The 25,508-nt window shown below is 54.0% G+C and overlaps 1 protein-coding gene across 5 annotated transcripts; it reads left to right on the top strand.

Annotated features, from left to right (window-relative positions):
- Positions 1-26: 26 nt before the first annotated feature.
- LOC105498946 (coiled-coil and C2 domain containing 1A) lies at positions 27-25,468 on the top strand. 5 transcript variants are annotated; one of them, XM_011771363.3, is made up of 29 exons: positions 27-328; positions 4,646-4,781; positions 6,802-6,917; positions 7,008-7,073; positions 7,649-7,783; positions 7,882-8,092; positions 14,117-14,241; positions 14,571-14,643; positions 14,813-14,884; positions 14,980-15,110; positions 15,198-15,270; positions 15,920-16,053; positions 16,684-16,795; positions 16,879-17,051; positions 19,737-19,859; positions 19,952-20,010; positions 20,088-20,204; positions 21,753-21,826; positions 21,904-21,962; positions 22,058-22,109; positions 22,215-22,314; positions 22,412-22,502; positions 22,810-22,947; positions 23,042-23,106; positions 24,277-24,340; positions 24,424-24,550; positions 24,670-24,746; positions 24,834-24,881; positions 24,964-25,468. In XM_011771363.3, exons 1-29 carry the CDS (start codon positions 269-271, stop codon positions 24,982-24,984), a joined length of 2,832 nt encoding a protein of 943 aa, XP_011769665.1. In that variant the 5' UTR covers positions 27-268; the 3' UTR covers positions 24,985-25,468. The 5 variants fall into 5 exon arrangements, with proteins under 5 accessions (XP_011769665.1, XP_011769780.1, XP_011769715.1 ...); XM_011771478.3 differs by having other exon boundaries at positions 23,045-23,106; XM_011771413.3 differs by having other exon boundaries at positions 34-328; positions 16,687-16,795.
- Positions 25,469-25,508: the final 40 nt, after the last annotated feature.

Raw genomic sequence — 25,508 nt, forward strand, 5'->3', positions numbered from 1 at the left:
GCGCCCGCGCACTGCCTGCCGGGAGTTGTAGTTTCGGCTCGGCGGACCCGGCGAGTCCAGTGGCCGCGCTCCGGTGCAGCGGCGCCCGAGGCCCGAGGCGGAAGTGGGGCGGCCAAGCAGGGAGGCGAGGGCTCGGGATCGACGGCCGCGGAGCGCCGACGAGGGTTGCAGGACTCAGGAAGGGCGCGTGCGCGGCGACAGGGCCCGGGGAAGGAGGCAGGGCAAGGCCGGGCTTGGGGGCAGGTGGTTCGGGCATCCAGCCTGGAAGATGCACAAGAGGAAAGGACCCCCGGGACCCCCGGGCAGAGGCGCCGCGGCCGCCCGCCAGGTGAGTCTGCGCCCCACGGCGCGACCTGGGGATCCCTCCCCACCCCGGTCACACACTCAGGGAAGGGCCCCACCCCCCAGGGAGGCCCGATCTCCGCCCCCCAGGTAAACCCCGGTCCCCGCCCCCCCTCCAGGTGAGGCCCCAACCCCACTCAAGTGTGGTCTACTACTGGCCTTGGCTCCCCAGCTCCTGGGGCCCTGCCCCAGGTTCGGGGCCACCTGTTGCCACAGCTGCTCCAGTCGGGGAGGGGCAGTCCTCGGACTTGACACATCAAACCCTTGCATCAGTCGGGCCATGCCAGACTCTATTCCATTGTACAGATGAGGACGTTGAGACTCAGAGACGTGAAGACATCTGCCCAAGGTCATAGGGATTAACAGCTTGGCCAGAGCTAAGCACAAATCCAGGGCCGCGGCCGTAAGCTCATGGCACTTATGGCACTGTGGCTGGGCCCCTTCTCCCTCTCCCAACTCCTCTGCCCCAGGCACCAGATAGTTTGATTTTTCTGTTTTCATGGAAGGAGCCCAGGACATAGCTTGGTGTTCAGATATTAGAGTCTGGCTGACCTGAAGTTCCCTCCTGGCCTCTGTACATTGGACATTTGACTTTACAGCTCTGAGCCTCAGCTTTCTCATCTGTAAAATGGAGACCTCTATAATCCCAGCACTTCAGGAGATGGAGGCAGAGGCGGGAGAGTCATTTGAGGCCAGAGTTTGAGACCAGCCTGGGCAAAAGCGAGACCCCCGTCTCAACAAAAAATAAAAGGACTAACTGGGCATGGTGGCATGTGCCTGTAGTCCTAGCTATTTGGGAGGCTAAGAAGGGAGGATTGCTTGAGCCTAGGAGTTCAAGACTGCAGTGAGCTATGATCGCACTACTTCTGCTCCAGCCTGGGTGATAGAACAAGAATCTCTAAAATAAAAATTAAAAATTAAAAATGGAAGCCGGGTGCGGTGTCTCACACCTGTAATCCCAGCACTTTGGGAGGCCATGGCAAAACCCCATCTCTATTAAAAATACAAAAATTAGCTGGGCATGGTGGTGGGCACCTGTAATCCCAGCTACTCGGGAGGCTGAGGTGGGAGAATCGCTTGAACCGGGAGGCGGAGGTTGCAGTGAGCTGAGATCGCACCACTGCATTCCAGACTGGGTGACAGAGCGAGACTCCTTCTCAAAATAAATAAATAAATAATAATAAATGGAGACCTCCAAGAGACCCTACATTACAGGACAGTTGTAAAGAGTCATTGAGGGCCGGGCGCGGTGGCTCAAGCCTGTAATCCCAGCACTTTGGGAGGCCGAGACGGGCGGATCACGAGGTCAGGAGATCGAGACCATCCTGGCTAACACGGTGAAACCCCGTCTGTACTAAAAAAAAATACAAAAAACTAGCCGGGCGTGGTGGCGGGCGCCTGTAGTCCCAGCTACTTGGGAGGCTGAGGCAGGAGAATGGCGTAAACCTGGGAGGCAGAGCTTGCAGTGAGCTGAGATCCGGCCACTGAACTCCAGCCTAGGCGACAGAGCGAGACTCCGTCTCAAAAAAAAAAAAAAAAAAAGAGTCATTGAGATAGTTTATGGAAAGTACTAGAACACAGCACTCAATAAATGTCACTATTATCATTATTACTAGTTGGTGGAGCCATACATAATTGCCAACATTTGGCCATTTTTTACCTACAGGAAAGGCAATTTCATACGGTTAAACATAATGTTGTCACATCATGATTGGTCATTAACCAAGATAGGAAGACGGGTCTGCATGGCAAACTTGCATTGTGGTTAGGACTTCTTTTTTTGTTTGTTTTTGAGACAGAGTCTTGCTCTCTCGCCCCAGGCTGGAGTGCAGTGGCGCAATCTCGGCTCACTGCAACCTCTGCTTCCCGGGTTCAAGCGATTCTCCTGTCTCAGCCTCCGGAGTAGCTAGGATTACAGGCTCCCACCACCACACTCGGCTAATTTTTGTATGTTTCTTTTCTTTCTTTCTTTCTTTTTTTTTTTTTTTGAGACAGAGTTTCGCTCTTGTTGCCCAGGCTGGAGTGCAGTGGCGCGATCTCGGCTCACTGCAAGCTCCGCCTCCCAGGTTCATGCCATTCTCCTGTCTCAGCCTCCTGAGTAGCTGGGACCACAGGCACCTGCCACCACGCCCGGCTAATTTTTTTGTATTTTTAGTAGAGACGGGGTTTCACCATATTAGCCAGGATGGTCTCGATCTCCTGACCTCGTGATCCACCCACCTCAGCCTCCCAAAGTGCTGGGATTACAGGCGTGAGCCACCGTGCCCAGCCTGCTCTTTTCTGGGGGGTCGGGCGGGGGGGGCACAGAGTCTCGCTCTGTCGCTCAGGCTGGAGTTCAGTGGTGCGATCTCAGCTCACTGCAACCTCCACCTCCCAGGTTCAAGCAATTCTTCTGCCTCAGCCTCTTGAGTAGCTGGGATTGCAGACGCCACCACCACGCCCAGCTAATTTTTGTATTTTTAGTAGAGATGGGGTTTCACCACGTTGGCCAGGCTGGTCTCGAACTCCTGACCTCAGGTGACCTGCCTGCCTCGGCCCCCCAAAGTGCTGGGATTACAGGTGTGAGCCACTGCATGCAGCCATCAGGGCTTCTAATTGCTCTTGAAGCCCCAACTTTCCCACACAGCCCCTCTGCTGAGGATGCTGGAAAGAAAAGCCCAAGTGTACAGAGTAGCTTTGCTTTGGGCAAAGTGTGGGGCCTGCCTCCCTCCCTCCTTTCTTCCCTTCCTTCCTTCCTTTTTTCCTTCCTTCCCTCCTTCCTCCCTCCCTCCCTCCCTCCCCCGCTCCATCTCTCTTTCTTCCTTTCCTTTAGACAGGGCTTTACTCTGTTGCCCAGGTGGAGTGCCGTAGCACAGTCATGGCTCACTGCAGCCTTGACCTCCCCAGGCTCAAGTGATCCTCCTGCCTCAGACTCCTGAGTAGCTGGGACCACAGGCACACCACAACCCCCAGCTAATTTTTTTTTTTTTTTTTGAGATGGAATCTCGCTCTGTTGCCCAGGCTAGAGTACAGTGGTGCGATCTCAGTTCACTGCAAGCTCTGCCTCCCAGGTTCACGCCGTTTTCTTGCCTCAGCCTCCTGAGTAGCTGGGACTACAGGTGCCTGCCACCATGCCCGGCTAATTTTTTGTATTTTTAGTAGAGATGGGTTTCACCGTGTTATTCACCATGTTAGCCAGGATAGTCTTGATCTCCTGACCTCGTGATCCGCCCGCCTCGGCCTCCCAAAGTGCTGGGATTACAAGCATGAGCCACCGTACCCGGCCAACGCTCCCAGATAATTTTAAAAAGTTTTTTTTCCTGTAATCCCAGCACTTTGGGAGGCCAAGGCGGGCGGATCACGAGGTCAGGAGATGGAGACTATCCTAGCTAACAAGGTGAAACCCTGTCTACTAAAAATACACAAAAAAAAAAAATTTGCCAGGCGTGGTGGCAGGCGCCTGTAGTCCCAACTACTCAGGAGGCTGAGGCAGGAGAATGGCGTGAACGTGGGAGGCGGAGGTTGCGGTGAGCCGAGACTGCACTCCAGCCTGGGTGACAGGGCGAGACTCTGTCTCAAAAAAAAAAAAAAAAGGCCGGGCGCGGTGGCTCAAGCCTGTAATCCCAGCACTTTGGGAGGCCGAGACGGGCGGATCACGAGGTCAGGAGATCGAGACCATCCTGGCTGACACAGTGAAACCCCGTCTCTACTAAAAAATACAAAAAAACTAGCCGGGCGAGGTGGCGGGCACCTGTAGTCCCAGCTACTCGGGAGGCTGAGGCAGGAGAATGGCCTGAACCCGGGAGGCGGAGCTTGCAGTGAGCTGAGATCCGGCCACTGCACTCCAGCCTGGGCGGCAGAGCGAGACTCTGTCTCAAAAAAAAAAAAAAGAAAAAGAAATTTTTTTTTTTTTAGTAGAGATGGGGGTCTCACTGTATTGCCCAGGCTGGTCTGGAACTCCCAGACACAAGCCATCCCCTTGCCTTGGCCTCCCACAGTGCTGGGATGGCAGGCGTGAGCCACTGCACCCAGCCAGAGGCCTGCTTTTTCCACTGAACTTGGCCCAGCAGCACATCATAAGTGTAGATTCAGATCAGAGAGCTGGGTCTCTTGCCCTTTGCCCCAGGTTGAACTGTGCCAGAGGGCCTGGCTTGTCTTATAACACCTGTTCTGGGCTTGTTCCAGTCTCCTGACACTCCCCAGGTAAACAGCTTTCCCTGGGAGACCTTGTTTCCTTCCTCCCAAGGGGACTCTCCGGCCATCATGACTGCCTCTAGCCATGTGGTGAACCAAAGGTCTGACTGAACCCTTGCTGTCCCCCTAGCTGGGCCTGCTGGTTGACCTCTCCCCAGATGGCCTGATGATCCCTGAGGACAGAGTTAACGATGAAGAACTGGAGGCCGAGTTCTTGGCTTTGGTCGGGGGCCAGCCCCCAGCTCTGGAGAAGCTCAAAGGCAAAGGTAAGATGGTTAACACGCCCTCAGAACATTTTCTGATATCCTGCAAGTGGTTTGGGTGCAGAACTGGGGGCACTGGGTAGGGGAAAGACGACAGAGAAGACCTGGGAGCCGATGGTCTGGGTAAGAGGGTCAAGACCAACTCTGGACACAGACTGAGAGTTGGAATCTGAGCTCTGCCACTTACTGGCTCTGTGACTTGATGAGTCACATCATGTGCTTTGGCCTCAGTTTTACCATCTGTAAAATTGGAATAATAACCATGTTATAGGAGTTAATCTTCTAGAGTCCGTATTTCACCCAGGGCCCCCTCACACACAATAAGCTCATGTCAGCCAGGCGCAGTGGCTCACGCCTATAATCCCAGCACTCTGGGAGGCCAAGGTGGGCAGATCACTTGGAGCCAGGAGTTTGAGAGCAGCCTGGCCAACCTGGTGAAACCCCATCTTTACTAAAAATACAAAAATTCGCCAAGCCTGGTGGTGAACGCCTGTAATCCTAGCTACTCGGGAGGCTAAGGCATGAGAATCGCTTGAATCCAGGAGGCAGCGGTTGCAGTGAGCGGAGATTGCACCACTGCACTCCAGCCTCGGCAACAGAGCAAGATCCTGTCTCTAAAAAAAGAGAGAAGCTTCATTCAGGCATTAATTGCTGTGCTGTTGGCTGTGAATTCAAAGTTAATGAATGAACAATATCTATTCGGTAAGGTATCTTCAAACAGAAACGCGCATGGAGCAAGCAGTTGATTAAAATTTTGTGACCAGAGCTTGGTGTGGTGGCGCATGCCTGTAGTCCCAACTACTTGGGAGGTTGAGGCAGGAAGATCACTTGAGACCAAGAGTTTGAGGCTGCAGTGAGCTCTGATTGGGCCCCTGCACTCCAGCCTGGGTGACAAAGCAAGATCCTGTCTCCAAAAAAGGTTATGACTGGAGGCTCACAGGAACCTAAGCTTAAATTTCCCCTAGGAACAATAGTCCTATAGTCATTAATTGAGTCTTCAAGGCAGCTTTACAGAATGTAACATAACTAATAACAAGATACTGGCAATATACTGTTCTAAGAGCTTCATTGACCTTCTGTGCTCCAACCTACCTATGAAGGAGAAACTGTTGTTATCCCCATGTCACAGAGGGAGAAACTGAGGCCCAGAGAGGTGACCCCACTTGCCCAAGGTCTCACAGAGAGAAAGTTGCAGAGCTGGGTTTGTTGTTTTTTTGTTGTGTGTGTGTGTGTGTTTTGAGACAAACCCTTGCTCTGTTGCCCAGGCTGCAGCGCAGCGGCGCAATCTTAGCTCACTGCAACCTCTGCCTCCTGGATTTTTTTTTTTTTTTTTTTTTTTTTTTTTTTTTTTTGAGACGGAGTCTGGCTCTGTCGCCCGGGCTGGAGTGCAGTGGCCGGATCTCAGCTCACTGCAAGCTCCGCCCCCCGGGTTTATGCCATTCTCCTGCCTCAGCCTCCCGAGTAGCTGGGACTACAGGCGCCCGCCGCCTCGCCCGGCTAGTTTTTCTTTTTTTGTATTTTTTAGTAGAGACGGGGTTTCACCGTGTTCGCCAGGATGGTCTCGATCTCCTGACCTAGTGATCCGCCCGTCTCGGCCTCCCAAAGTGCTGGGATTACAGGCTTGAGCCACCGCGCCCGGCCTGCCTCCTGGATTTAAGTGATTCTCCTGCCTCAGCCTCTCCAGCAGCTGGGATTACGCGCCACCACGCTCAGCTAATTTTTGTATTTTTAGTAGAGACGGGGTTTCACTATGTTGGCCAGGCTGGTCTCGAATTCCTGACCTCAAGTGTTCCTTCTGCCTCGGCCTCCCAAAGTACTGGGATTACAAGCGTGATGAGCCACTGTGCCCAGTCTGCAGAGCTGGGTTTTGAATTCAGATAGCCAGGCCCCAGACCTGAGGCTGAATAAGGAAGAGATGAAATGGGGAAGTCAACAAGAGGTGGGCACCTAATGTGTCCGGGATGGGAAACAGGGGCTCTTCGTGTACGACCCTGGCCCACCTGGGGCATCCCCCTACCGCCAGGTCCCCTGCCGATGGAGGCCATTGAGAAGATGGCCAGCCTGTGCATGAGAGACCCGGATGAGGATGAGGAGGAGGGCACGGATGAGGATGACTTGGAGGCCGATGATGACCTGCTGGTGAGCACTAAGGGCAGGGTGGGAGCTCTTATCCCATTGCCCCCATGCAGCATGCCCTCACGTCCTGCCCCCGGCCGTGTGTCCCTGCAGGCGGAGCTAAATGAGGTCCTTGGAGAGGAGCAGAAGACTTCAGAGACGCCACCTCCTGTGGCCCAGGTACAATTCGGACGACCCCACTCCCTTGAACCACAAGCCAACAGACAGTCCGGGGTTCAAGGCCTACCCTTTTTTTATGAGATGGAGTCTTGCTGTGTCACCCAGGCTGGAGTGCAGTGGTGCCATCTCAGCTCACTACAACCTCTGCCTCCCGGGTTCAAGCAATCCTCCCACCTCTGCCTCCCCAGGAGCTGGGATTACAGGTGTGCGCCACCACACCTGGCTAACTTTTGTATTTTTTGGTAGAGATGGGGTTTCTCCATGTTGGCCAGGCTGGTCCCGACCTCAAGTGATCCTCCTGCCTTGGCCTCCCAAAGTGCTGGGATTACAGGTGTGAGCCACCGCGCCCGGCCCACCCTTGTCCTTCACAGCCACGTGACTGACATCAGGCGGGTCACATGATGCTTCTGAAACCCCATTCCCTCCACTGGGAGATGGGGACCATGATTTCTGCCTCACTGGAGCGGGGGAGGCTGGTCCAGGAATGACATGTGGCTGACTGTTACTGCAGAAGGGGCTGACAGGAGCATCCCAGGTGGGGTCAGCACCCACACTGTGCCCCTGCCCTCCCACAGCCAAAGCCTGAGGCCCCCCATCCGGGGCTGGAGGCCACCTTGCAGGAGAGGCTGGCGCTCTATCGGACAGCAACTGAAAGCGCCAGGCAAGCTGGAGACAGCGCCAAGATGCGGCGCTACGACCGGGGGCTTAAAGTAAGTGGGCAGAGGGCAGGGTACAGGGACGCCCCCACCCCGATGTCCCGCACCAAGCTCTTGGCTTCTCCCAAACCAATACTCACGCCTTATCGCAGACACTGGAAAACCTGCTGGCCTCTGTCCGGAAGGGCAATGCCATTGACGAAGCGGACATCCCGCCGCCAGTGGCCATAGGAAAAGGCCCTGCACCCACCCAGCCGGCCCCTGGAATCGCGTCAGCCCCGGAGCCCAGGGTCACCCTGGAGGGACCTTCTCCCACTGCCCCAGCCTCATCTCCAGGCTTGGCTAAGCCCCAGATGCCCCCAGGTAGGTGATGGGCAGGGCCGGGCTGATGTGGGAGCCGAGTGGGCCATCTGGCAGGATGCCACTCTAGGGGGTTGCAGGCTGTGCACTGATTGTGACATATGTTCAACACCCTGAATCCTGGGGTCTTCAAGCCCCTGGAGTTCATGAATACCTCCCAAGCAGGACATGGATACCCAGAGAGTTTTTTTGTTGTTATTATAATATTATGATAAAACATAGGCCGGGCGCAGTGGCTCACGCCTGTAATCCCAGCACTTTGGGAGGCCAAGGCGGGCAGATCACAAGGTCAGGAGATTGAGACCATACTGGCTAACATGGTAAAAATCCCATCTCTACTAAAAATACAAAAAATTAGCCGGGCGTGGTGGCAGGCACCTGTAGTCCCAGTCACTCGGGAGGCTGAGGCAGGAGAATGGCGTGAACCTGGGAGGTGGAGCTGGCGGTGAGCCGAGATCACGCCACTGCACTCTAACCTGGGCAAAAGAGCGAGACTCCGTCTCAAAAAAAAAAAAAAAAAAATATATATATATATATATATATATGTATAACATTTACCATTAAAAATTCTTGGCCGGGCGCGGTGGCTCAAGCCTGTAATCCCAGCACTTTGGGAGGCCGAGACGGGCAGATCACGAAGTCAGGAGATCGAGACCATCCTGGCTAACCCGGTGAAACCCCGTCTCTATTAAGAAATACAAAAAACTAGCCGGGCGAGGTGGCGGGCGCCTGTAGTCCCAGCTACTCGGGAGGCTGAGGCCGGAGAATGGCGTGAACCCGGGAGGCGGAGCTTGCAGTGAGCTGAGATCCGGCCACTGCACTCCAGCCTGGGCGACAGAGCGAGACTCCGTCTCAAAAAAAAAAAAAAAAAAAAAAAATTCTTTTAGTTCTTTTTTTTGAGATGGAGTTTTGCTCTTATTGCCCAGGCTGGAGCACAATGGCACGATTTCAGCTCACTACAACCTCCACCTCCCAAGTTCAAGGGATTCTCCTGTCTCAGCCTCCCAAGTAGCTGGGATTACAGGCATACGCCAGCACACCTGGCTAATTTTGTATTTTTAGTAGAGATGGGGTTTCACCATGTTGGCCAGGCTGGTCTCAAACTCCTGACCTCAGATGATCCACCTACTTCGGCCTCCCAGTTTGCTGGGATTATAGGCATGAGCCACTGTGCCTGGCCTTTTTTAATTCTTTGAGACAAGGTCTTACTCTGTCACCCAGGAGTGCAGTGATGTGAGCATAGCTCACTATTGCCTCGACCTCCTGGGCTCAAGGGATCTTCCCTCAGCTTCACCAGTAGCTGGGACTACAGGCATGCACCACATACACACTTGGCTAATCTTTTTTTTTTTTTTTTTAAGACGGAGTCTCGCTCTGTCACCCAGGCTGAAGTGCAGTGGTGTGATCTCGGCTCACTACAACCGCTGCCTCCCGGGTTCAAGCAATTCTCCCGCCTCAGCCTCCTGAGTAGCTGGGATTACAGGCACATACCACCACATCCAGCTAATTTTTTGTATTTTTAGTAGAGACGGGGTTTCACCATGTTAGCCAGCCAGGGTGGTCTCGATCTCCTGCCCTCGTGATCCACCCACCTCAGCCTCCCAAAGTGTGAAGTTTACAGGCATGAGCCACCAGGCCAGGCCTCATCTCCTCCTTTTTTTTTTTTTTTTTTTGGAAACAGAGTCTCACTGTATTGCCCAGTCTGGAGTGCAGTAGCGTGATCACAGTTCACTGCAACCTGCCTCCCGGGCTCAAGCAATCCTCCCGCCTCAGCCTCCTGAGTAGCTGGGATTACAGGCATATGCCACCATGCCCAGCTAATTTTTGTACTTTTTGTAGAGGTGCCATGTTGCCCAAGCTAGAACATATCTTTTAAGAGTTTTTTCTTCCTAACCTCCCCCTAGGAAAGGAAGGCCTCCCTCCCTCTCTTCGTGATACAAACACGGGGCTTTGCCCCAGGTCCAAACACTTCCCTGGCAGGACACAAAGAGACAACTCAAAATACTGGCATGGGTTTGAGAAAGCAAACACCGGATCACTAAATCCTTCTGCAACCGAGCTGGTTTCCAAGCCATTGTTTCTGGCAAAGTTCAAGGATTACTGGAATTATCACCTGAAACTGTCAACTGAAACGACCCAAAATTTTTCACAATGGGAGTCTGGCATAACTTGTCAGGAGTTCAAAGAATACAAAGACATCACAGTAACAAAATTCTGTGTCTTCCAACCTATTTGTTGATGTGAAGTAGGTTTCTCAATACTTTAATTTTTTTGAGACAGAGTCTCACTCTTATTTCCAGGCTGGAGGGCAATGGTGCGATCTCAGCTCACTGCAACCTCCGCCTCCCAGGTTCAATTCACCTGCCTCAGCCTCCTGAGTAGCTGGGATTACAAGCGCCCGCCACCATGCCCAGCTAATTTTTGTATTTTTAGTAGAGATGGGGTTTCACCATGTTGCTGTTCAGGCTGGTCTCGTAATCCTGACCTCAGGTGATCTGCCTGCTCCACCTCTCAAAGTGCTGAGATTACAGGTGTGACCCACCACCCCTGGCCTCAACACTTTAAAAAAGAAAAAAAAGTACAGATGTGGTGGTTTATGCCTGTAATCCCAGCACTTTGGGAGACCAGGAGTTCAAGACTAGTCTGGGCAACATAGCAAGAACCTATCGCTACATAAAAATAAAGAAATTAGGCCGGGCGCGGTGGCTCACGCCTGTAATCCCAGCACTTTGGGAGGCCGAGGTAGGCGGATCACGAGGTCAGGAGATCGAGACCATCCTGGCTAACGCGGTGAAATCCCGTCTCTACTGAAAATACAAAAAAGTAGCTGGGTGTAGTGGCAGGTGCCTGTAGTCCCAGCTACTCAGGAGGCTGAGGCAGGAGAACGGCATGAACCCGGGAGGCGGAGCTTGCAGTGAGCTGAGATCGAGGCACTTATACTCCATGCTGGGCAACAGAGCAAGTCTCCATCTCAAAAAAAAAACACACACAAAAAAATTAAGAAATTAGCTGGGGCCGGGCGCGGTGGCTCAAGCCTGTAATCCCAGCACTTTGGGAGGCCGAGGCGGGCGGATCACGAGGTCAGGAGATCGAGACCATCCTGGCTAACCGGGTGAAACCCCGTCTCTACTAAAAAATACAAAAAAACTAGCCGGGCGAGGTGGCGGGTGCCTGTAGTCCCAGCTACTCAGGAGGCTGAGGCAGGAGAATGGCGTAAACCCGGGAGGTGGAGCTTGCAGTGAGCTGAGATCCGGCCACTGCACTCTAGCCTGGGCAACAGAGCAAGACTCTGTCTCAAAAAAAAAAAAAAAAAGAAATTAGCTGGGCATGGTAGTACATGCCTACAGTCCCAGCTACTTGAGAGGCTGAGGTGGGAAGTTCGCTTGAGTCCAGGAGTTCAAGGCTGCAGTGAGCCATGATCGTGCCACTCCAAGTCTGGGCAACAGAGCAAGATCTTATCTCTAAAAAAAGGAAAAGAAAAAAAAGAAAAGGATTGAAAGGGAGAAACGAGCTGATTGTTAGGGATTGGACCCAGCTCCAATTATGTCAACAAGAGGTACATTTCTGGTAGAATTTTACCCTTGGTGTACAAAAACTTATCAAATAGCTCAGCAGGGGCTGGGTGTGGTGGCTCAAGCCTGTAATCCCAGCACTTTGGGACACCAAGGCAGGCAGATCACTTGAGGCCAGGAGTTCAAGACCAGCCGTGGCCAACATGGTGAGACCTCATCTCTACTAAAAATACAAAAATTAGCTGGGCGTGGTAGCGCGTGCTGGTAGTCCCAGCCACTCGGGTGGGTGAAGCAAGAGAATCACTTGAACCCAGAAGGCAGGGGTTGCAGTGAGCCATGTTCGCACCACAGCACTCCAGCCTGGGCGACAGAGCAAGACTGTTTCAACAAACAAACAAACAGGTTGGGCGCGGTGGCTCACACCTGTAATCCCAGCACTTTGGGAGGCTGAGGCGGGCAGATCATGAGGTCAGGAGATTGAGACCATCCTGGCTAACACGGTGAAACCCTGTCTCTACTAAAAATACAAAAAAATTAGTCGGGCGTGGTGGTGGGCGCCTGTTACTCGGGAGGCTGAGGCAGGAAAATCACGTGAACCTGGAAGGCGGAGCTTGCAACGAGCCGAGATTGCACCACTGCACTCCAGCCTGGGCGACAGAGCGAGACTCTATCTCAAAACAAACAAATCCAAAAAGCTCAGCCGGGTGTGGTGGCTCACCCCTATAATTCCAGCACTCTTGGAGGCTAAGGTGGGAGGATCGCTTGAACCCAGGAGTTCAAGATCCATCTGGGCAACATAGGAAACTGTGTCTCTACAAAAAATTAAGAATTAGCCAGGCATGGTGGTGCATGCTTGTAGTCCCAGCTACTTGGGAGGCTGAGGTGGGAGAATCACTTGAGCCTGGAAGGTTGAGGCTGCAGTGAGCTGTGATTGCACCATTGCACTCCAGCCTGGGTGACAGAATGAGACCCTGTCTCCAAAAAATAAAATAAAATAAGCTTGATGTATTTAGGTTTTGCTCAGTTACCTGCTAGTAATAATTATAACAATAATTTGACCCAGAAACACATTATTTTTAACACTGAAAGATTTATGATCACAGGAAATAAAACCAATACAATGTCAAAGGTGTGTCATTCTACCTCCAAACCTATTTTCAGGGAAGTAAGCCTAAGTTTAAAGCAATGGGTCCAGTTGTTAGTCTCAAAAAAAGATCCTGCGTGCTATTTTCTGGGTGTTTCAAGATTTTGTAGGCACTGGGTGGTGTCTTTATTCTACCGTGTTATTTTATACTAAGAATTGCACTTAGAGCTTTAAATATTGAGGTACTTCCCCAGAAAACATATCGAGCATATTATTTGAAACTGTAACTAACACAGTTTAAAAAGCACTGAATACTGAGTTTCCCAACTTTGCAAACACATTTCATAAATGTATTTTGGTTGTATAAATATACAATAGGGTAGGCAAAAAAGGCTTTCAAACACACAGCTATATCATGTTAGCATAAATTTCTGTGGGGGATGTGGATGGAAATAAGAGAAGACTCAAAATTCCCAACTGCTAAAAGTGAGTCCCAGGATCTATTTAAAAAGTGAGTCGGGCATGGTGGCGCATGCTTGTAATCTCAGCACTTCGGGAAGCTGAGGTGGGAGGATCGCTTGAGCCCAGGAGTTCAAGACTAGCGTGGACAATATAGTGAGACCCCATCTCTAAAAAAAAAAATTAAAAAATTAGCTGGGCGTGCTGGTGCATGCTCTGTAGCCCCAGCTACTCAGGAAGCTGAGGTGGGAGGATCGCCTAAGCCCAGGTGTTTGAAGCTACAGTGAGGTATGATTACGCCACTATACTCCTGAGCAGCAGAGCAAGACTCTCTCTCTTTAAAAAAAAAATACATTAACTATGACCAGGAGTGGTAACTCATGCCTGTAATTCTACCACTTTGGAAGGCCGAGGCAGGTGGATCACTTGAGGTCAGGAGTTTGAGACCAGCCTGGCCAACATGGTGAAACCCCATCTCTACTAAGAATACAAAAATTAGCCAGAAATCGGGAGGCGGAGGTTGCAGTGAGCCGAGATTGTGCCACTGCACTCCAGTCTGGGCAACAGAGCAAGACTCAGTCTCAAAAAAAACGTTAAGGCTGGGCGCGGTGGTTCACACCTGTAATCCCAGCACTTTGGGAGGCCGAGGCAGGCAGATCACCTGAGGTCAGGACTTTGAGACCAGCCTGGCCAACATGGCGAAACCCTGTCTCTACTAAAAACATAAAAATTAGCCAGGCACGCGCCTGTAATCCCAGCTACTCAGGGGGCTGAGGCAAGAGAATGGCTTGAACCCAGGAGGCAGAAGTTGCAGTGAGCTGAGATTGCACCACTGTACCCCAGCATGGGCAACAGAGCAAGGCTCTGTCTGAAAAAGAAAAAAAAAGCATTAAATAAATAAATAACAAATGGTTTACACGGTGAACTTGGCCCAGGCCCTGGAGGCTTCCTGTATGCTGTTCTCCCTTCCAGGTCCCTGCAGCCCTGGCCCTCTGGCCCAGTTGCAGAGCCGCCAGCGTGAGTACAAGCTGGCTGCCCTCCACGCCAAGCAGCAGGGAGATACCGCTGCTGCCGCCAGACACTTCCGCGTGGCGAAGGTGCGTCCAGCTGGACGGACAGGACTGGAGGGATGGGGCAGGATGCTTCCCACATGCCCCGGTGGCAAAGCACCTGGGCTGCTGGGTCAGGCCGACCCAAATTTGCATCCTAGCCTGGTCACTCCCTAGCAATAGTTTGCTGTAAGTCTTGGAGCCTCAGTTTACCCCCTCTATGAAATGGGCACGTGTGTTGGAAGAGGATTAAGCAAGATGGCACAAACGGAAGGGAGGGAGCTAGAAATCCTCGATGCCATGCCAGGGCCCGGAGGCTCCCCACGAGGTCCCAGCCCCCAACTGCACCTCCTCTTCTAATCTCTTCCTTCTCCCAGAGCTTTGATGCTGTCTTGGAGGCCCTGAGCCGGGGGGAGCCCGTGGACCTCTCCTGCCTGCCGCCGCCACCCGGTGAGGACTCTGCCATGCCCACTCTCTGGGATGGTTTCAGGCATACACTAAGTTCTCCTTGATGCTGCCACCCCTGTTGGTCAGGCCCAAAAACCACCCTCAGGCCAGACCAGCTTGTTGGGGATGCAGCATGCAAGCCCCTCATTGGCCTGGACCTCTCTGTCCCCAGACCAGCTGCCCCCAGACCCACCGTCACCACCGTCGCAGCCTCCGACTCCCGCTATGGCGCCCTCCACACCAGGTAGGTTGTGGGACCCTTTGGGGTCAGGGGCAGGCTTGACGCCAGACTGTCTACCCGTCCCTTGACTCTTAACCTTGTCCCCCTGTCTGGCCCAGAGGTCCCCCCACCCCCGAGGACCCTGCTGGAGGCGCTGGAGCAGCGGATGGAGCGGTACCAGGTGGCCGCAGCCCAGGCCAAGAGCAAGGGGGACCAGCGGAAAGCTCGAATGCACGAGCGCATCGTCAAGGTGCCGCGGGGGTTCCGGGGGAGGTGGGGCGAGCAGGCAGCCCCAGAGCCCTCCCACAAGCAGCCCTAACACCTGTGGCCCTTGCAGCAATACCAAGATGCCGTACGAGCTCACAAGGCTGGCCGAGCCGTGGATGTCGCTGAATTACCCGTGCCTCCAGGTAGGCCTCGCTCCAGTAGGCTCCGCCCCAGTAGGCCCCACCCCCAGTAGGCTCCACCCCCAGTAGGCCCCGCCCCCAGTAGGCCCTGCCGCTGGCAGACTGTGCCCCAAGCTCCTGTTCCTCCAGCCTGTGAGCGTTGGCAGATGCTATTACTCCCCATGGCACAGCCTCAGGGATCTGAATACAACATATTCAGGGGTTCTGTAAACTTGTTAATCAGTGGGAGCTTGACATTGGACATGATGTAAGGGTCTGCACCCTAGAAATTGGCAAACTGGCTGGACGTGGCTGTTCACGCCTGTAATCCCAGAGCTTTGGGAGGCTGAGGTGGGAGCATCACTTGAGGTCAGGAGTTCAAAACAAGCTCGGGCAACATGGCAAGACCCCGTGGCTACAAGAAATTTAAAAATGAGCCTGGTATGGTGGCACACGCCTACAGTCCCACTCCAGATCATGCCACTGTACTCCAGCCCCGGCAACAGAGCGAGATCCTGTCTCAAAAAAAATAATAAAAAACAAACACACAAAAAAATATAAAAGTAAAGGCCCAAGACTCTGTAGGTGGGGGAGGAATCTGCATCTCCACCATAATGGTGTGAGTTGGTCTCCATCCTGACACACAGTAACTAGGCCTCGACTGGCCACCCAGGCTTCCCCCCCATCCAGGGCCTGGAGGCCACCAAACCCACCCAGCAGAGTCTGGTGGGTGTCCTGGAGACTGCCATGAAGCTGGCCAACCAGGATGAAGGCCCAGAGGATGAAGAGGATGAGGTGCCTAAGAAGGTTTGAGGGTTGGGGCCGGGCGCAGTGGCTCACACTTGTAGTCCCAGCACTTTGGGAATCCAAGGTGGGAGGATCGCTTGAGGCCAGGAGTTTGCGACCAGCCTGGGCCACATAGTGAGACCCCCATCTCTGCAAAAAATGTTTTAAAAATTAGCCAGGCATGGTGGGACTCACCTGTAGTCCCTGCTACTTGGGAGACTGAGGTGGGAGGATCGCCCGAACTAAGGAGCTCAAGGCTGCAGTGAGCCATGGTCGTGCCACTGTACTCTAGCCTGGGCAACAGAGCAAGACTTCATCTCCAAGACAAACTAAACAAAAAAAAAAAAAAAATGTTTGGTGAGAATTGCTTGAACCAGGAGGCAGAAGTTGCAGTGAGCCAAGATCGTGCTACTGCACTCCAGCCTGGGCGATACAGCAAGACTCTGTCTCAAAAAAAAAAAAATAATAAATAAATAAATAAATAAAAAATAAGGTGTTTGGAGCCAGGGGCTTTGGGTGAGGCAGGGGAGTAGCAAAGTCCTGGGAGCCCACTAAATGACCACTGTTGTCAGTGTCAGACCCTGATCCTTGGGGACTGGACTCATAACAGGTGCTACGAAATCTCTTAACATCCTCTCTCTTCCTCCATAGCAGAACAGCCCTGTGGCCCCCACAGCCCAGCCCAAAGCCCCACCCTCAAGGGCTTCCCAGTCAGGATCAACCCCAGCAGCCAAAGCACCCCCCAAAGCCACATCCACCAGAGGTAGGTGCCCCTCCTCCCTGCCCCAGCTGCCTGTTGCCTGGCTGTGGCCTGGGCAGCACCCATAGCAGCTCCTATGCCCACAGCCCAGCAGCAGCTGGCCTTCCTAGAGGGCCGCAAGAAGCAGCTCCTGCAGGCCGCACTTCGAGCCAAGCAGAAAAACGACGTGGAGGGCGCCAAGATGCATCTGCGCCAGGCCAAGGGACTGGAGCCTATGCTGGAGGCCTCGCGCAATGGGCTGCCTGTGGACATCACCAAGGTGAACCCTCTGGGCTTGTGGGAACTGCCCAGGCACCCACTGGTCAGGCTCCTGCCCCTTAGCAGCCACGTGAACTGAAGTGTATTAGTCAGGGTCCAGCTGCTGTAACAAATAGATCCTCCCAAGACAGTGGCTGAAATGAGACAGACATTTATTATGTTTCCTGCATGTACCACTCAGGGCAGTCTGGACTATGCAAATGGGAGGTCCTTCAGGTCCTGAGTTCCTTCCACCTTACTGCTTTGCTGCACCTGAGGGGTTGTCCTTGTCCACATGATCCAAGTGGATCCTGTCAGAAGGATTAGAGAAAGAAGCAGAGCTAGTAGTCCCTTTTAAAGGAAGTGACATCACCATTGCTTGCCTCCCATTGGCCAGAACTAAGTCACATGGCCACATTTAGCCACAGAGGAGCCTGGAACATGTAGTCTCTTGGTGCACTGTGTGACCAGCCTGAGCTCCATTACTAGGGAAGGGAAGGGGATCAGATTTGGGGAGAGGCTTAGATTCTGCCACTTTGGACAGGACCATTCCTTTCTCTCTGAGCATCATTTTTCTCCTTGGGGAAGTGGGGATGGCGACCCCCGCCTCAAAGAAAGACAGCCAGGTTTCTTCATGTGATAGAATAGTACTCATAATAGGAAACATTTGAGGAGCTTGAACTGGGCGTCCAGCAAAGGCCACCCAGTTCAAGGAAGTGACATCACTTTTGCTTGCCTCCCATTGGCCCAAACAGTCACATGGCTACATTTAGCCTCAGAGGAGCCTAGGACATGTAGTCTTTGCTGGGCACTGGAGACATGGCCTTGAGCAAAAAAGGCAAAAATTCACACTCTCTCTGGACATGGTGGGTCACACCTGTAATTCCAGCTACCTGGGAGGCTGAGGTGGGAGGATCGCTTCAGGCCAGGAGTTCAAAACCAGCTTGGGAAACACAGTGAGACTCACTGTTATGGAGTGGATGTTCTAATTGAGAGACCACAAGAAACACACAAATATACAGCACCTTATCACAGCCCATGAAGCCTGCACCATCTGCCCCATCACCTCCCTTGCCTGGTCTCTTTTTTGTTTTGTTTTGAGACAGAGTCTCACTCTGTTGCCCAGGCTGGAATGCAGTGGCGCGATCTCAGCTCACTGCAAACTCTACCTCCCAGGCTCAAGTGATTCTCCTGCCTTAGCCTCCCGAGTAGCTGGGACTACAGGCATGCACCACCACGCCTGGCTAATTTTTGTATTTTTAGTAGAGATGGGGTTTCATTATGTTGACCAGGCTGAACTCCTGACCTCAGGCAATCCACCTGCCTCGACTTCCCAAAGTGCTGGGATTACAGGCATGAGCCACTGTGCCCGGCCTGCCCCTTGCTCACTCTCCCCTTTGCTGTCTGGTAGCCTCAAACACCAGGCACTCTGCAACCTCAGGGCCTTTGCACATGCAGTTCCCTCTGCCTGAATGCTTTTCCCACAGACACCTGTATGGTTCACTTTCTCCCCTCATTAGGTCTCTGCTCAGACATCAGCATCTCCAGGAGGCCTACCCTGACCTGTCTAAAATCCCTCCCTGTCACCCAGATCCCTCTGCTCCTCCTCCCAACTCTGCCTTTCCCTGTGGCATGTATCACCTTCTACTCTCTTATATGATTTACTTATTTCTTCTGATTATTGCCCATCTCCTACAAGAGAATGTCAGCCCCACGAGGGCAGGGATTTTGTTCTCTCTTCTTCATCCCTGTGTCCCCAGCCCCAGAGCAGAGCCTAGTGCACAGCAGAGGCTCCATACGTGATTTCTCCAACTCTTGAGCTCAAGCAATCTACCCGCCTCAGCCTCCCAAAATTCTGGGATTATAGACATGAGGCACTGCCCCTGGCACCATACATGATTTCTGGGGTGACTGAAGGATGCCTTTGTTAAGTGGGACAATGGAAGGATCAAGAAGAAAGAACAGGCCGGGCGCGGTGGCTCAAGCCTGTAATCCCAGCATTTTGGGAAGCTAAGACGGGCGGATCACAAGGTCAGGAGATCGAGACCATCCTGGCTAACACGGTGAAACCCCGTCTCTACTAAAAAATACAAAAAACTAGCCGGGCAAGGTGGCGGGCGCCTGTAGTCCCAGCTACTTGGGAGGTTGAGGCAGGAGAATGGCGTAAACCCAGGAGGCGGAGCTTGCAGTGAGCTGAGATCCAGCCACTGCACTCCAGCCTGGACGACAGAGCGAGACTCCGTCTCAAAAAAAAAAAAAAAAAAAAGAACAGGGGCTGAGGCTGAATGTGGTCTTTTCACACCTGTAATCCCAGCAATTAGGGAGGCTGAGGCTGGCGGATCACTTGAGGTCAGGAGTTCAAGACCAGTCTGGCCAACATGGTTAAACCCTGTCTCTACTAAAAGTACAAAAATTAGCCAGGTGTGGTGGCATGCGCCTGTAATTCCAGCTACTCGGGAGGCTGAGGCAGGAGAATCACTTGAACCTGGGAGGCAGAGGTTGCAGTGAGCCCAGATCGTGCCACTGTACTCCAGCCTGGGCAACAGAACGAGACTCCATCTCAAAAAAAAAAAAAAGAAAGACCAGAGAAGGGTGACAGAGCCGTGGTCGGGGAATGCTCCCCGTCAAGGAAGAACAACATTTCTGCAGAGCCCTAGGTGGGCCTGCTTGTCCCCCTTACCCCCACCACCAGCCTCGTCCTCCTCAGGTGCCGCCCGCCCCTGTCAACAAGGATGACTTTGCCCTGGTCCAGCGGCCCGGCCCAGGTCTGTCTCAGGAGGCCGCCCGGCGCTATGGTGAACTCACCAAGCTCATACGGCAGCAGCATGAGGTGAGGGGGAGGCCCCCAGCCTGTCCCCCAGGGGCGTGACCCTGCTTCCCCTCTCTTCCCTTCCCTCGACTCACTGCCTTTTGTTTCCCCAGATGTGCCTGAACCACTCAAACCAATTCACCCAGCTGGGCAACATCACTGAAACCACCAAGTAAGTACCCCGACCTGTGCACCCCCAGCGACCCATCCCCGGGGCTGGGGACATGAGCAGGGCCCTCCCACCGGCAGGTTTGAAAAGTTGGCGGAAGACTGTAAGCGGAGCATGGACATTCTGAAGCAAGCCTTCGCCCGGGGTCTTCCCACACCCACTGCCCGCTTTGAGCAAAGGACCTTCAGCGTCATCAAGTAAGACTCCTGATCTGTGCCCCACCACGTGGCCCCAGTGGCCCTTTGGTGGCAGGGGGGTGGGGGTGTGCTCCCCAGAAGCTGGCATAAGATTTACATCTGGAGGAAAGTTTGAATGGGTGGAAGAGCACAGAGCGTGCAAAGGCCCTGGGGCAGGCATGAGGTACAAGTGAAGGATGGCGAGGGTGCAGTCACAGTGACACATTTGGGAAAGATCTAGAGAGTACAAAGGTGTATCTTGTCCCAGGGCCTGGGTGAGTCCATGGGAGACCAGAGATGAGTTACGGCTTTGGTGGGTGTTGGTCTTGGTACTATTAAGTCTTCCCACGCCAGGAGGAGTGGGGATTGTTTTCTCCACTTTTTTTTTTTTTAAATTTCGAGACAGAGTCTCGCTCTGTTGCCCAGGCTGGAGTGCAGTGGTGCGATCTCTGCTCACTGCAAGCTCCGCCTCCTGGGTTCATGCTGTTCTCCTGCCTCAGCCTCCCAAGTAGCTGGGACTACAGGCGCCCACCACCATGCCCGACTAATTTTTTATTATTTTTAGTAGAGACAGGGTTTCACCATGCTAGCCAGGATGGTCTCGATATCCTGACCTCGTGATCCACCCATCTTGGCCTCCCAAAGTGCTGGGATTACAGGTGTTAGCCACTGCACCCGGCCCGTTCTCTCCACTTTCTAAACGAGGTTAGGTGCAGCCACTGGCCCTCCAGTGGTTCCCAGCTGCCCCTGGGATAACCCACACCCCTTACCCTGGCTCCCCAGTCTCCACACAGCCTAGCTCCCTGTCACCTCCTCTCTGCCTCCTGTCCCTGCTTCACTCAGCTCTGGCCACACGGGACTTTTTGTCCCTCCTACAAACCAAGTATGTTCCTACCCCAAGCCTCTGCATCAGCTATTTCTTCTGCCTTCACCCTCTTCCCCAGATCTCCATGTGGCAGCTCCCTGTTGACATCTAGAGTCATCTATGATGTCACCTTCCCTCTGAGAGGCCCTCCCTGTCTATCCAAGCAGTCTTTTCTGAGCACACTCCACTCTTCCCTCTCTGCTGAGTTTTCTATTGTTTCTCTATTTATGTACTTGTGCTCATCTGTCCACTCAGCTAGATTGAGCACAAGGTATGGGTATTTCTTATTTAATTCTAGATCCCCAGCAGCTAGGCTACCAGCTGGCACATAGTAGGTGCTCAAGAAATATTGGGAAATGAAGGGAAGGTCTCCTAGCAGCTAGGGCACTGGTTGATGCTTAGTAGGACTCAAGAACTATTAAGTGAAGGGAATGTCACCCAGCAGCTAGGGTACCTAGCACACAGTAGGTACCAAATAAATATACGCGGACTGAAGAAAAGACTCAAAAGTGATCCATTGCCGACCTGAACAGAGAACTCTAGTCTGTCTGATTCTAAAATTAGCCCAGGAGCTGAGATACCCCCAAAGGCCAGGGTCGGGTTTGTTCCCAGCCCCCACTGGAGGAAGAAAAGGCAGGTGGGCAGTGGGACTGAGGTACCTCTGTTTCCCTGCCCACCCGCCTGCCCACCTGCCCACCCGGAAGGATCTTCCCTGACCTCAGCAGCAACGACATGCTTCTCTTCATCGTGAAGGGCATCAACTTGCCCACACCCGCAGGTGAGGGGGCTGTAGGCAGGGGTCAGGGTCATGGGGACCCCCCTCTCTGCCCAGCTCTGACCCTTGTTTGCCCACAGGACTGTCCCCTGGCGATCTGGATGTCTTTGTTCGGTTTGACTTCCCCTATCCCAACGTGGTATGTGGGGAGCTGAGGAGGGGAGGGCTGCAGACTCAGTGGGCCAAAGCCAGGTCCCAGGCCCCCGAGATTTCCTGCCTCCTCTCTGGTCATAGGAAGAAGCTCAGAAAGACAAGACCAGTGTGATCAAGAACACAGATTCCCCTGGTGAGCCTCAGCTGGAAGCACCCCACCCCTACTCCCTTGCAGCAGAAGGGATGTAAGACCATGGCCTGACCCCACCCAACTTCCTCTCCCTCCTTCCCCCTGCAGAGTTCAAGGAGCAGTTCAAACTCTGCATCAACCGCAGCCACCGTGGCTTCCGAAGGGCCATCCAGACCAAGGGCATCAAGTTCGAAGTGGTTCACAAAGGGTGAGCTAGAGGGAGCCGTGGCCGCTGGGTGGGCTCCAGGGGAGGGGAGCTCCTCTGAACCAACCATCCTGTCCCCACTATACACACGTACACACAGGGGGCTGTTCAAGACTGACCGGGTGCTGGGGACAGCCCAGCTGAAGCTGGATGCACTGGAGACAGCATGTGAGGTCCGGGAGATCCTTGAGGTGAGAGGTGGACATTCATCTGCATGCTCCGGTATGGCCATGCTACTCATTAACATTATTAAGACAGTTCCTGCCTTGAGCCCCCTATGAGCCTATCTGTTGACCCAACCCCTCCCCTCAGAGCCCCAGACCTCCCTACTGCCCAGCCCTAAATACTTGCAGTACCCCACTCCATTATGATCAACTGGTATTTCAGCCATACCGTGGGCTTATATTTTAGAAGCCACCGTTGTTCTCCCTGGTCCTGGCCCTGGGCCTTTAGTCACTTCCTGCTTCCCACCAACAGTTTCTCCTTACCCCTATCTAGGTCCTGGATGGTCGCCGGCCCACAGGGGGGCGACTGGAGGTGATGGTTCGGATTCGGGAGCCACTGACAGCCCAGCAGTTGGAGACAACGACGGAGAGGTGGCTGGTCATTGACCCTGTGCCAGCAGCTGTGCCCACAGTGAGACCCCCCCACCCCTATCCATCAGCAATCCCAGGGAGGGAAGCTTGGTTCAGGGGCCCAGGACTCACAGGACTGGTTCTCTCCTCTGAAGCAGGTTGCTGGGCCCAAAGGGAAGGCGCCTCCTGTGCCTGCCCCTGCAAGGGAGTCAGGTAACAGGTAGGTATCTGGGCCAGGGCATGCTAGAGAAAACACCCAATTCCCCTCTCAGCCCCACCTGGACAGTTTCCCACCAGGCACAAATTGGACCATGTCCCTCTCCTGCTGCAAAACCTTTCCTGGCACCCCTTTTCCCAGAGGATCCAGATTAAACTCCTTTGTTTGGTCTTTAAAACCTTTTGTGATCTGACCGTTGTCAATATATCCAGGCTTCTCTCTCCCCACTCCCTCCTGTGGTTCATGGCCATGAATAGTTTTCACTGGCCTCTGGACTTCCGTGGGTTCCAATGCCCTGAACACCCCTACCCTTGTTCCTCTGCCCACCTCTGATTCCTTCTTTGGATCCCAGCTTGGCTGTTACCTCCTCCAGGAAGCCCTCCCTGACCACTAGGCATCATAGTTTCCTGGGTGTGCAGCCATCGTCCCCACTAGGTTTTGGGATCAGCAACACCGGGTGGGTATTGCCTATCTCCCACCATACCCCCAGTGCCCAAAGTATCTTTTTTTTTTTTTGAGACGGAGTCTAGCTCTGGCGCCCAGGCTGAAGTGCAATGGCGCGATCTTGACTCACAGCAATTTCCGCCTCCTGGGTTCAAGTGATTCTCCTGCCTCAGCCTCCTGAGTAGATGGGATTACAGGCATGCGCCATCACACCCAGCTAATTTTTCTATTTTTAGTAGAGACGAGAGTTTCTCCATGTTGGTCAGGCTGGTCTCGAACTCCCGATCTCAGGTGATCTGCCTGCCTTGGCCTCCCAAAGTACTGGGATTACAGGCATGAGCCACTGCGCCCAGCCTTTTTTCTTTTTTTTTTGAGACAGGACCTTGCTCTGTCGCCCAGGCTGGAGTGCAGTGGTGCGACCTCAGCTCACTGCAACCTCCACCTCCCAGGTTCAAGCAGTTCTTCTGCCTCAGCCTCCCAAGTAGCTGGGACTACAGGCGCATGCCACCATGCCCGGCTAGTTTTTTTTCTATTTTTAGTAGAGACTGAGTTTCACCATATTGGCCAGGCTGGTCTCGAACTCCTGACCTCGTGATCCGCTCGCCTCTGCCTCCCAAAGTGCTGGGATTACAGGCGTGAGCCACCGTACCTGGCCCAATGTGTCTTTCGAATTAACAGGGTTGGGTTGGGGGAATCTCTGCAGTCCCTTATCCTTCCTCTACCCCTTAGATCAGCCCGGCCCCTGCATAGCCTCAGTGTGCTGGCCTTTGACCAAGAGCGTCTGGAGCGGAAGGTGGGTATCCATCCTGCTGGGCTCCATGGGGCAGGACTGGGGAGTCCTGGCGGGATCTTCACAGGCCCCTCTGTATCCTCCAGATCCTGGCCCTCAGGCAGGCGCGGCGGCCGGTGCCCCCAGAAGTGGCCCAGCAGTACCAGGACATCATGCAACGCAGCCAGTGGCAGAGAGCACAGCTGGAGCAGGGGGGCGTGGGCATCCGACGGGGTAGGGGTTCGGAGATGGGCATCTGGTGGGGGACGGGCTTGGGGATGGGCACAGTACAGGAGGGTTGGGGGCAGCGAGGCCCCACCCTAAGCCCCCATCCCCCCACCATCCATTCTCAGAATACGCAGCCCAGCTGGAGCGGCAGCTGCAGTTCTACACGGAGGCTGCCCGGCGCCTGGGCAATGACGGCAGCAGGGTGAGCTGGGCGCGGGCTGGGTGGATGCTGGGCAGCGGGCAGGGCGGGACCTGCAGGGACTACCTGCTGAATGCCCATCCCCCACAGGAGGCTGCAAAGGAGGCACTCTACAGGCGGAATCTGGTAGAGAGTGAGGTGAGCAGCTCAGGAGACGGGGTGGTTGGGGGATCACTGTGGTCATAGCCCACCCAGGTGACCCCAGGGGCCTCTCTCCCAGCTGCAGCGGCTCCGCAGGTGAGGAGCCCGTGGGGCGGGCAGCCCCCAGAAAGTGGGCAGCAGGCCCCAACACCGGGAAGAGCTGACACAGCCACGGACCAGACAAGCAGACAATCAGCGGACAATCGGTTCTGGACTCGCCCCTCGTCCGGGCCTCCAGCCCAGCCAGCGCCTCTGTGGCTGTGGGTGTGGGGAACGATCCCTGCCAGCCAGTGTATTCCCCTCACCCAGGCCTGGGTGGGCCCCAGAGAGTCCTGTTTGCACAGCCCAGGGGAGTCCGGCCTCTGGCCTGCCCCGGAGCAGGGAGGGTGGCTGGGACCAAGCCCCAAGAGCCCCTGCAAGCACTTTACTTCCTGTCCCTCCCCGGCCTTAACCCCAAAGCCCTCCTGCACCCCAAAGAAGCCGCTGAGGCTGGCCGAGCCCCACTGTCTCCCCAGGGGCGTCGACCTGGCCCAGCTGGGTCCCTAGGGCCAGCACATGGAATAAAATAGCCAGGGCCACACTCAGCCCAGCTCTGTCCTGTCTGTTTGTTGCTCGGACCCTCGG

This window comes from Macaca nemestrina, chromosome 20, assembly GCF_043159975.1.
Source record: "Macaca nemestrina isolate mMacNem1 chromosome 20, mMacNem.hap1, whole genome shotgun sequence".
NCBI lineage: Eukaryota > Metazoa > Chordata > Mammalia > Primates > Cercopithecidae > Macaca > Macaca nemestrina.

Excerpts from the sequence above, each read along its gene's own strand:
- LOC105498946 (XM_011771363.3), top strand. The coding sequence starts at position 269 with ATGCACAAGAGGAAAGGACCCCCGGGACCCCCGGGCAGAGGCGCCGCG. Across the intron at positions 24,551-24,669 it reads GGGCGTGGGCATCCGACGGG|AATACGCAGCCCAGCTGGAG; the intron begins GTAGGGGTTCGG and ends ATCCATTCTCAG. Across the intron at positions 24,882-24,963 it reads GGAATCTGGTAGAGAGTGAG|CTGCAGCGGCTCCGCAGGTG; the intron begins GTGAGCAGCTCA and ends CCTCTCTCCCAG.